This window comes from Talpa occidentalis, unplaced genomic scaffold, assembly GCF_014898055.3.
Source record: "Talpa occidentalis isolate TD23 unplaced genomic scaffold, MPIMG_talOcc4v2.1 talOcc4.11, whole genome shotgun sequence".
NCBI lineage: Eukaryota > Metazoa > Chordata > Mammalia > Eulipotyphla > Talpidae > Talpa > Talpa occidentalis.
Genome location: NW_023601104.1, coordinates 61,259,468 through 61,271,171, shown reverse-complemented (window position 1 = coordinate 61,271,171; position 11,704 = coordinate 61,259,468). Strand labels below are relative to the sequence as shown.

At 40.1% G+C, this 11,704-nt stretch overlaps 1 protein-coding gene across 7 annotated transcripts in view; it reads right to left on the bottom strand.

The window, feature by feature from the left end:
- The window catches only part of ATL1 (atlastin GTPase 1), a 53,167-nt gene that overhangs the window by 36,366 nt on the left and 5,097 nt on the right, over positions 1-11,704 (bottom strand). For 6 of the 7 annotated variants that reach the window (XM_037503301.2, XM_037503304.2, XM_037503305.2 and 3 more), the window contains one exon: positions 6,653-6,822. In XM_037503301.2, coding sequence (XP_037359198.1) covers positions 6,653-6,686 — 34 coding nt within the window. In that variant the 5' untranslated portion in view covers positions 6,687-6,822. Of the gene's footprint in view, positions 1-6,652; positions 6,823-7,916; positions 8,369-11,704 lie in introns of all 7 variants that reach the window. The other variant, XM_054690303.1, reaches the window with a different exon arrangement.

The following is an 11,704-nucleotide window of genomic DNA, read 5'->3' as shown; positions in this document are numbered from 1 at the left end:
CATAAAGGGACAAGGGAAGTTTGAGGAAACAAACTATTAATTTCTAAAAATGAACCTTAAGAATGTCTGAGCAAGGAAAGAGATTTAAGTTATAATAAAATGATTGTACCTGACAGATCTCAGGTATAATGCTGATTCTCAGGTCACTCAGGTGTTAACAATAAGCTTGAGGGAGATTAAAAGAAATAATTCAGATCCTACAACTTCAGAGTCTTAGAACAAATAAGTAAATCTTTTAACAAGCTATCTATTTTTATTCAATACAAAAGTATTTGATAAACTATTTAGTGGATGCCTCTGGAAGAAAAATGCCATAATGATTAAGGCCATGTATATATGAATGTTTGAATGTGTGTGTGTGTGTGCATGTGTGTGTGTGTGAAAAGACTTCAATAGAAAGAGAAGTGTAACTGATAAAAAAAAAGAAATACTAAATGTTAATAGACATATGGGGTAAAATTCAGTCATAGTTTAAAATGCAAATTAAAATGAGACAACTTTTTGGCTATCAAATGTAACGAAAGTTAAAATGTATACGTATATTGATATATATACACACACTCAAAGTTGGAAACATTCAAAAATATTTAAAAATACAAATACTCTTTAATGAAACAATTCTGTTTCCAGAAATTTACCCTAAGAAAATTAGCAGGACAGTGCATATTTGTTTATATACATAAAGGATCATTTCACCATTTTTTTATGCTAACCTAGAAATAATCAAAATACTGAACTGTAGAATACTGTAAATAAATTATGTTACAGCTATATTATGCAAAATATGGAACCATCTGAAAATCATGTAATGAAAAAATACCTAATCATAAGAAAATATGTTCACATAATTTAAGAAAAAAAGCAGATGGGAGTGTAATTCCCATTAAGGAAGACAAACAAATATACATGTGTTTACAGTATATTTGGGAAAAATCAATTTTAGAAGTGTTCAGTTTGTAAGGAAATTTTTAGTCCTTAATCATTCTTGAATCACCTATTTAGGGAAGAAAGTTTGCTTTTTGTGCTGAATGCTCAGCCCTGTCTCCACCATTCTAAGCTCTTTCATGTTGCAGACTGGAGATGTGGAAACTACAGTACTACAATTCTTATAACCCCTTAGCAGTGTTTTGGTTTATATTTTATCAATGAAAAGTATTCACATATTTGGAAGAGAGAGCAAAGGAGAAATCTTTATTGCCTTTTAACAGAATAGACAGTGAATAGATACATCCATGAGACTTGTAGTACATGTCAAAGATAGAGAATTGCATCAGTTCATGGACAGTAGCTAACATTTTGGCTGAATGATGAGGTACTTTGAAGAAATATGTGAACGGATCTTTGAAATAGGCATAGAGTATAAATATATTTGGTCCCAAGTGAAAGTTCATCAAAGGCACTCATTGCAGAAAGATTCTCAATAATCAGATGGACACTGACTTATTTTGTGGATACCAGTTAGCATAAGTATCCCAGCCACTCCTGCTCAGCAGTTACACAAACTAAATCAGAAAAAGAAATATGAAGCATCTATTTAATATCATAGAAAACAAACTGGTGGGGGGAGCAAAAAGCATTAGTCAAGATAAAGAGACTCACCACAGAAAAATGAAAGATTTAAATTATCAGGAAGATATAAGAAGTCCACATTTGTGTGCACCTAACAACATGGCTAAAAATTCTATAAACAAGAAAGCTTGACAGAAGATCAAGGGAAAATAGACAAATCCACTGTCACATTTTAAGATATCTCAGCATTTAAAAATATCTGTCAACTCTCAATGTCTGATACATTAAGTGATCCAAAAATCAGCAAGAGTATGGAAAATCTGAACAATGCAATTAACAAGCTTGTGCTAATAAAGAGCACACTACATAAAAATCTAGAAAGCAAAATGCTTTTCAAAGTTTATATGGGATAGTTATAAAGATTAACATGAGCTAGGTCATAAAGCAAGTTTCAACAAAGTTCAAAGAATGGGTATTCTATAAACATGAAATGCCCCATAATATTGTAGCCACTAGTCTCTTATAGCTGTTTAAATTAAATAAAATTAAGTGTTTGGTCATCATTCTCATTAGTTATAATTCAAGTGTTCAAAAGACATGTATGTCTAGTGTCCTCTGCATTGGCCAGTACAGATATAGAACACTTACAAAATCTAGAAAGTAATGCTTCTATTCAACATATATGGTGACTAGAATAAAATTAAGTATGAAATCACTCAACAAAAATATGATTTGGAAAAATCCATATTTTCTATATATTTATGGGTAAAGGAAAAAAATCACTGTAGATATTGAAAATACTTAAAACTGACAAAAATGAACCTACTATATATTAACATATAAAGGAGTCAGCAAATTAAAATTATGGCCCTAAATGCACATATTAGAAAAAGAATACAAGCTGAAATTTAATGAGCTCAGTATTCAACTTTTTAAGTTAAAAAGTGAATACAAAATGAAATTAAAAATACAAGAAATAATAGAGATGCACAAAAAAATAAGAAAATAGAAAAGAAAGACAAAAAGAGCTAAACAGAGATACAATAAAGAGGAATAGATATTTAGAAAAAGAGGCAAACAAAAAAGCTAAGACAATTCTTTTTCTTTATTTAAAAAGGAGATGGCAGGAAAAGATGACAGTTTAGTGCAAATATTATTTTTCTAAAGTAATACTGCACTGTTTCTGTGACATTATAGAAAAATCAAATACCCAGGTGGAATCCCAAGTATTTAAGCAACCATAATTAACAAAGACAAATAAAAAAGTGTGCACGTCTGTTTGATTTTTGATAATACTGGAGTTTTAAGCCCAATACTGAAAGGCTGTTTTCTGGGCTACTTTCTGATATTCATCTGTCCCCTTTATTTCCACACTAGCACATTCTTTGCCTTCTTTTCCAAGGTGATCAAGTTTATAAAGCATTGATTTCTCAAACAAGCTAAAGCCTAGGAAGGCTTGTTGGGGCACCTTTTGGTATGCTATTTTACTTCCTTGTCCTCATTACATGGACTGGAGAAACAAATAACCCTAAGTTTAGATCCTAGATCTATAACTTATAAATTATGGAACCTTTGACAAATTACTCATGTTCTTTGAGTCTTAAAATAAGGATGATATTGCCAACCTTTGAAGAATTTTAAATTTTTAAATTTATTCAAACTCCAGTTCATTGTAAAGTTAGGATTAGGTGGTGAGGTTACCATTTCTAGTCACAGACCTGTTTCCCAGTGTATCTCTGGGTATTATCCTCAAACACCATTCTCAATTCTGGGGGTCACCAAAGATGCTTTCTAGTTCCCTTTGTCCTTGTAGAACCTAACAGGTCTCTCTGACCACTCAAATAAAAATAATACCTGTTATATGGTCCTACAGGATCCTTATCTGAATTTTAGGTCTCCTGTAAAGATTTTGTGTATCTCTCTTTCTTGGGAAGTCCCACATTTTCCAATTCTGGATAGTATAGTTTTGCCCTCTGCCCTTTTCTTTCTAGCTTGTTTTAAAAAATTATTTAGCTCTGTCTTCCTTTATAAATGATCACCAGGTTTTTTTCCTCACTGAATAATTTTAAGTACCTAAATTTCTATGATGAGGAAAAATTCTGACTTCCCAGGGCCTGTTTTATTACCCTCATACAAAACCTCATTATCCTATAGAAATATTACACAACATCATGTTATAGAAAATGAACTAGAAGACAACCCTAGGTTCTAATCTCAGTCCTCTAGCTTACTAAATATTGACTTTTGCTAAGGTAGTTAAGCTACCGGAGACTTCTTTTTCCATCTGCAAAATAGGAATAACATGTTCTCCAAATTTAAGAGACTAAAGAGCAGATGCAATAACGCATGTGACTGTTTCTGGAAAAGTTAGCTTTATACAAGGCAGGAGATATTATCCATTCAACAAAGAGGCAGTACAGCTTAGTGGTGTAGATAAACGAATCTGGTGTTAAACAACAGAATTCAAATCTGGTCTCTAACATTTGGGAGCTCTGTCTTTTTAATATGTAAAATGAGGATTACAATACCTATTTCATGATATTAGTTCAACAATGTTATTATTATTAAATACCTACTATGTGTTAGACATTGTACAAGATGCTGGTATTAAAATGGAATCAGGACAGATAAGATTAACATATTTCCCAAAAATCTCTATCTTCTGGGGTTTTTTTTTTAGATTTGTTTATTTATGCATACAAGAACTGGGATACAGGCCAGAGGTTGGGAGGGTGGAGAGGTGAGAGGATTCACCAGAGACAGAGTGGGGAACAGAACAGGCAGATCGACTGAAATACACTGCTGAGGGGTGCAGTGGCAAGTTAGGAGAGGTCTGCTGAGCCATGTGGGTAGCTCCCTGGCCGGGGATCGAACTTTTGCTGCAGTGGCTGAGAACAGCTTCGTAGGTTGCATCTTAACCCCTTGCACCACTAGGGAGGCCCTCTCTAGCTTCTGATGCATATACTACATTTTGTAAATCATATATCCCATATATACTTTATGGCAAAGGAAAATCTGAGTAGTAAAACATTCTATAATGCATCAATATTCAGCTCCACAATTCTACTATTCCTGTTTTGTGAGAATTTCCAGTGAAGACATGGTGTCTCTAATATTTCCTTTCCTAACTCACTGTGTGAGTTAAAACTCTCTTTATGACTTCTGTGTAAACTATCTGGAACATGTTTCTATCAAATATAAATGATCTAACATAGTGTTTCTCATAACATCCAAAGACCACCTGTTTCTCAATCACTTACAGTGCTAATTAAAAGACAGATTCCTAGGCCCCATTTCAGACCTATGAAATGGTCTGGCTGGAAGATCTAGGAATATGCATTTTGGGTAAGTTCCTAGTGTATGCAAATCCCATCTGGAAGCACATTCCAGAGAGAGATAGAAAGAGAGCAAGCTATTCACTACATCAAAAACTGTAAGCAAAGGAAATAATGTAGAATAATGGTTTTGAAAGCCTCATGAAGGAGAAAAAGTTAATCCTCAGAATAAATTTTCACATGACTATGTCTTAACAGTCTGTGTTAAGAGACAACACTCAGAGATCAAGACCAATATTGACTTGGACATAATTTAACTGTGAGTGTTGAAGAACTGGTATCCTAAAGGCCAAGGGGAAGGGTTGAAAGGGAATGCTCTGAAAAAGTTTACTCCAAATTTCAGAAGAAGCAAAGAAAATGATCTTACTGCAATAGACAGACCTACTAATTTGGGGTTTAGTGATCTCAGAAAATTGAACTGCTTTCGCTTATACTCAACTTACTGCAGACCTCCCTGGTTCAACTCTCCCATCTATTGCAAACTTAGGATAATCTGTCAAATGTACACCTTGCCTACTGGGGGTTAAGTTGGTTTTGTGGCAATCAAAACAGACCAGGAGCAATATGGTCTTTGATAAAAGTAACCCAAATAACCAATTAAAATTTAATTTACACCTATTAGTCAGATGGAGAGTTATAAAAGAGTTCCCTCTGAAACACTGAAGACAATCAAGCAACTCCAAACTCCTAGTGACTATGAACCTTCCAAATAATAACAATTTTAAGCTAACGAACAAAATATTTCTCTGACCATCAAGCCACTGTAGCCTGAGCTCAGCTCTGGTTTAGATAATTAAATTCCCTAGAGGGCTTTAGTTCCTAAACATCAGTGAGTTTACAGCACAATGACTAGTAGAAATCGGGAGACCAAGGCGGAAAAAGACGCCCAACCTGCCACGCTGAGGCTCCTGGGCCGAGGCAGGAGGCGCGGGTGGGGCCGCGCTGTCTCCTGCATCACTGCGCCCTTCTTCTCCGCCTGCGTGAGCGCCGCCCACCCACTCGCGGCGTGAACCCACTGGGCCTAGCTTCTCCCTCCCCTCCCCTCCCCTCAGCCTGGTGCTGAATCATGAGCCCAATATCCCCAAAAGGTAAAATCGAAGAACAAAAGCCACTCCTCGGGCTGGTCTGAATGGGGCACCAGGTCGGGGTGGAGCAGAAGGCTGAAAACCACAACTTTGCTTCCCTCCTTCCCATATTGCCCCCCAACTCCCAAGTGTACACGGTTACTGCAGCGCTAGGGGGTTCCCAAACCGGTGTTCCTTCTCCCGAATTACCCGGGTCTGCAGCGCTCTGTCCCGGCCAGGCACGCACCGCCTCATTGTTCCAGCGCGCTGCCTGCTTGCGGGAGCCCGCGCCCCGCGGGGCAGGCGAACTCAGCTCCAGCGGACGCGGGGGTGGGAACCCCCGTCTCTGGCTCCTCGTAGCCGGGTAACAACAGCCCCTTGCCCATCCCCATCGCCTACTTGATAGCCTTTCGCTAAAGCGGAGCCGGCGCGTCCCCGGAGAGCACCAGTGGGTGCTGTCCAAATGCTGGGAGGCGGCGGCATGGGGGAGGGGTGGCGATGGGGGGCCAGAAGCTGGAGGCCCTGGCCTCGGTGAGGCTGCAGCCCTACCCCGGCAGCGCGGCTCCGGGTACGCGGAGCTGGTCTGGCTCGGCCATGGTTCCCTCGGCCCGCAGGAGCTCGGCCGTGGCCCGGCTGCCAGTCCTGGATGCTGGTGCCGGGCAGCCTTGGCCTTCCGCCTCTCCAGAAGCAGAAAGCCGAAGGGCAGTCCCCGTGCCGGCTGCGGAAATCACCATTGCTACTCACCCCAACTGTTTCTGTCCTTGCGGCTCTTGGCCATGGCGGTCCGGGGACTGGTGGCGGGGAAGCGCTGTCACTCGCTCGCTCTTCTCCCCGGCCGTAGGCTGCGGGCGGCGGGAGGGTCTGAGCCCGCGCTAGGAGCGGTTCGCTCAGACTCAGAGGATGATGCTGTGGCGCTGGTGGGAAGGAGTGGGGAGGAGAAGGGAGGAGAAAGCAGATGAACCAAGCTCAGCATCACAAAACCGAGTTCACACAAATATCAGCGTCACACCCTCCCTACCTCAGCCCACCTCCAGAGTGTGAAGACAGTGACAGGCGAGATACTGCAATATTTTCAAAGGGAAACTCTCTCTCTCTCTCTCTCTCTCTCTCTCTCTCTCTCTCTCTCTCTCTCTCTCTCTCTCTCTCTCTCTCTCTCTCTCAACAGCCCCCTCTTACATGCAAAGAATTTATCAGCATTACAAGTTACAGAAATCATAAACCAACATATGCATTATTCTGGATTTCAAATACCTGTTTTCTGGAACCGTTAAAGCATTAGTACGAACACTTGTAAACATTTTATATAGCCAAACAAGTTAAATAATCTGCATCTACCAGTTACAATTTTCTCTATTAGAAGCATGGACAGGGTCTCCCTGATGGCGCAAAGGGTTAAGCACCGCATTATGAAGCAATCGGCAGCCTCTGCAGCACGAGTTCGATCCCCGGTCGGCCAGGGAGCAACCCACATGGCGAGGGCTGCTCCCCTCAGCAGTGTATTTCAGTCAGTCTGTCTGTTCTGTTCCCCACTCTGTTTCTGGTGGATCTTCTCACCCCCCGCATCTCTGGCCTGTACCTCAGTTCTTGTAAGCATGAATAAATAAATTTTTTAAAAAAAAAATAAAAGCATGGTCATATTAGTAAAGAAGGCTTCATAGGTTTTTGTACCCTTTTATTGAACAGGCCTGTTTTTAAAAATTAGAATGTCAAAATTTAGATCAAGAAGATCAAAATAAATGCCAACTAGAATGGTCATAATCTGTAGCTAAATATCTAGTAGGCAAATTTTCCCACTGGGTTGCCGAGATAAAATCTAGTTAGAATGGCAAATTTTTGACATAGAATCAACTACCTAGTCTGTGTGAGATTTGACAGTCATAAAGGTTGTCGATGATTGTGAATAGAGAGCAAAAGGCAATATGTACTTTAAAAAATATTTTCAACTTCTCCCTTTTCACTAGTTTCTTTACACCTCCAAACTTAGTTTTCGGTATCCTAGAAATGTTACCGGGACCCAGCTGCCTCAGTGGTGGGAGCCGGCAGCAGCAGTGGTGTTCTTTCACCCCGCTCCTTCACCACAAGTCAGCTGTGGTAGTTGCTCCTCAGAGGCCAGTAACTGCCATTTTGTCCGTTTTGGCAGTTGCTCCTCAAAAATCTTTTATGTAACAGCAAATTTCCCGGATTGCAGAATGGACCAATCAGGTGCGAGCTGTGAGCTCATTGGTGCTGAAAGGCCCAATCAGCCACAGGAATGAAAAATGGCCCAATCAGGCTTGTGGGTGGGGCACCCCGAGCGAGGAGATAAGCCAGGGTCAGAGGGAGCTGAAGGAAAGACGCCCGCCCCCTGAAGTGGGGAGAGGATGCCAGTCCCTGAAGATGGTTCCAGCCTCCGAAGAAAGAAGAGGAAGACTCCCTTCGTGGCCTCTGAAGAAAAAGGAAAATCGTACGGCAGCCGACCTCCTAGGAGGGAAAAGAAGCCAAAGACTTCGGTCAGAGACTGGGCCTCTGGTCCTGTCTCTGACATTGCCTGAGAGGAGCACCAACAGCCCCGGTCCTGGTGTCTCAAAGAGTTATTAGTTGTTGGTATAACCCGACAACTCACAGAGAGCTGTTAACACTGAGTGTCACTGACACCGCTTCTGAGAGGCCAGTAGTGACCATCACTACTGGCCCCGTGCTGTCCAGCACGCCTGGTGACCGGTGGCGACCGCCTGGGTGAGACAGCTGGCCACTTGTGGACATGGTGAGCTCTTTGTTTCCCATTTGTAATATAAACCCCATGGTGGTTGTTCCTGAAGCCTGAGGTCTCTTGCAATTGTGCATGCCGTGAGAACCCACAGACGGTGACCTGCTCTCTTATTGGGCCCTGTCCTTTGTGAGGCTATTGCCCACAGACTCCTATTGTGTGGGTGTTGTATCGCGATAGCCCTTGGTTGTGGTTTTTGGCCTTTTGGTGTTTGGGGGCTTTTGGAAGGCTCTCTGGTCTCAGAGCCCAGGCAGGTGGATGGCTGTTCCATCCTTCCAACTGGCCTCTTGCCTTGTTGCCTTCGAGCCCTGTACACCCCTGTTTCAGTAACACTGTCTCTTCATGTTATTTGGCCCTCAAGATACATCGTCCCATTCCTCATACATTTGGTTGTTGCCCATACTACACCAATCAGTTCTGCCTAGAAGATTATGTTCACATCTTAATTTCCTGATCCACGACCTCTGCTTATACCTCATCAACTTCTAACTCTGTTCTCTCTATTTAACTCAAGATGGCTTTCAGACAGGACCTGCATGTTAATAACATATGTGGAATATAGAGAAAACAAATAGTCAAAACCAAACCAACAACCCTTGATATCTGACTCCAAAACTGAGACAGGGGAAGGTAGCAGGATGGGAGAGGGTGCCCGACAAAGCACGGTGGAGGATTATTGGGACTTTGGTGGTAGGCATGGTGTGAAAACATACATTTATAGATATTTCGACCTGTAACCCCTAAAACAAATACAATTATGTAACCAACTTTACCTAAATAAACATTTAAAGAAAAAAATAATATATTGGGGTGGGGGGAGATGAAAACAGTATTTATGAGGATGCAGAGATGTTCCCACACATATACTGCTGGTGGGAATATAAAATGGTACAGTCATTTTGGAAAAAAAATCTGGTAACAACTCAAAAAGTTAAACATAGCGCTGCCTTATGGCTTAGTAATTCTACTCATAGGTATGTACCCAAAAGAAATATAACTATATGTTCACACATAAAACATACAGGGAAATATTCAAAACAGTGTTATACATAATAGCCAGGAGTAGGAAACACCTAAATTCCAAATAACTGCTGAATGATAAATAAAATGTGACATATACATACACAAGAATATTATTTTGTCATAAAAAGACTAAAATATTGATACATGCTACAACACGGATGGGCCTAGAAAACATACTGAAAGAAGCCAGTGAGAAAGATAACATATTTTGTAATTCCATGTGTATGAGATGTCCAGAACAGGCAAATCTATAAGAGACAAATAAGATTAATGGTTGTCTAAGGCTGCAGAGGATGGGTGGGAGGCAGGGGGAAAGTTGGGGAGTGTTTACTAATGAGCTTGAGGACTCTTTCTGGAGTGAGAAATGTTTTAAAATTTATTGTGAAATCAATGAGCACAACTCTGTGCATACGCTAAAAATTGCTGAATTATACAATTTATTGGTGAATTGGTAACTTGGTGAATAAGGCTGTTTTTAAAAAGACAAGTTCTTTTATACCTGAAGGAGTTAGAAAAAGAAGAAAAAGCAAAGCCAAAGAACAGTAGAAAGAGATAATAAATGTTAGAGTAGAAACAAATGAAATAGAGGTTAAAAGGACAATATTCATTGGATCGATGAAACCAAGGAATGTTTCTTTAAAAAGATACACAAAATTGACAGAGCTTTAGTGAGACTCAACTAGAAAGAAAGAGAAAAAACTAATAAATAAAATCAGAAATGAAAGAGAAATTACAACATAACAAAGAAGTACATGTGGACATTCATATGACAACAAATTGGATTCCCTAGAAGAAATGCATACATTCTTAGAACCATACAACCTTCCAAGACTGCATCAGGGAGAAATAGAAAATCTGAAAAGGTCTATCATTGGTAAAGAAATTGAAACAGTAATTAAAAGTGTTCCAAAAACAAAAGTCCAGCAACACATGGCTTCATTGGTGAATTCTATAAAACTTTCAAGAAAGGTCTAATACCTATCCTTTATAAACTCTTCCAAAACACTGAAGAGGAGGGAAATATCTTTTTTAATTTAAATTTTATTTTTATATTCCCATACAATTGCACCCCATGGGAGGGAAATATTTCTAACTTATGTAAAGAGGCCAACATTTCTTTGGTTCCAAAAAAGCAAATTTATGTTTATTTTAAATTAGAAAAATATATAAAAAGGCATTCTTCCATTGGACTTTAGTACTATAGATCCTATTCTTCTTTACTCTTCTGGGATATTATACCATAGATTATTACTTCTCACCTGTACTCTCAATTATACTTTTCCATTGATCATTTACTATGTTCATCTCCTCCATCATAAGAAAAGGGTTTGCTCAGTCAAGAGTTTCTCAATAGTTGATGTGTCAACTTAAAACCTCTTTTCATAACTAGCAATCCTAAAAAAGTGCTTCTATTGGGCCTCCCCGGTGGCGCAGCGGTTGAGCGCTGGGTTGTGAAGCTGCCTGCGGCCTCTGCAGCGCCGGTTTGATCCCCGGCTGCTCCCCGGCCACCAGAGGAGGGTCCCACATGGCGCGCAGACCTCTCCTGCCGCCCGCTGCTCCCCTCAGCAGTGTACTTCGGTCCTTCTGCCTGCTCTGCTCCCCGCTCTGGCTCTGGTGAATTCTCTCACCCTTCCGCGCTTCTGACTGTACCCAGTGCATGTATAAACAAAACAAACAAACAAACCAGCAAACAAATAAATAAAGCATGCCTCTATAAAAAAAAAAAGTACTTCTATCAGTGAGAATGCTCTTGGCTGTAACTCAAAATGGCTTATCCACATTTACTATCATATAAGGACATTTACTATCATATAACAATTTGAAGACAGTTTGTTTCTATGGTCAACATCAGCTCAACATCATCATGACTACATTAGCTAGGGTAAAGATTTCATTGCTGTAAAAAACATTTACAGTGGTTTAAAAGAGACCAATATTTCATTTTCATGAAATAATCACAACATAAGCCATCCAGGGCTAATATGATGGCTTCAAAATGCCAAGGAAACCAAACACCATCCTTAACT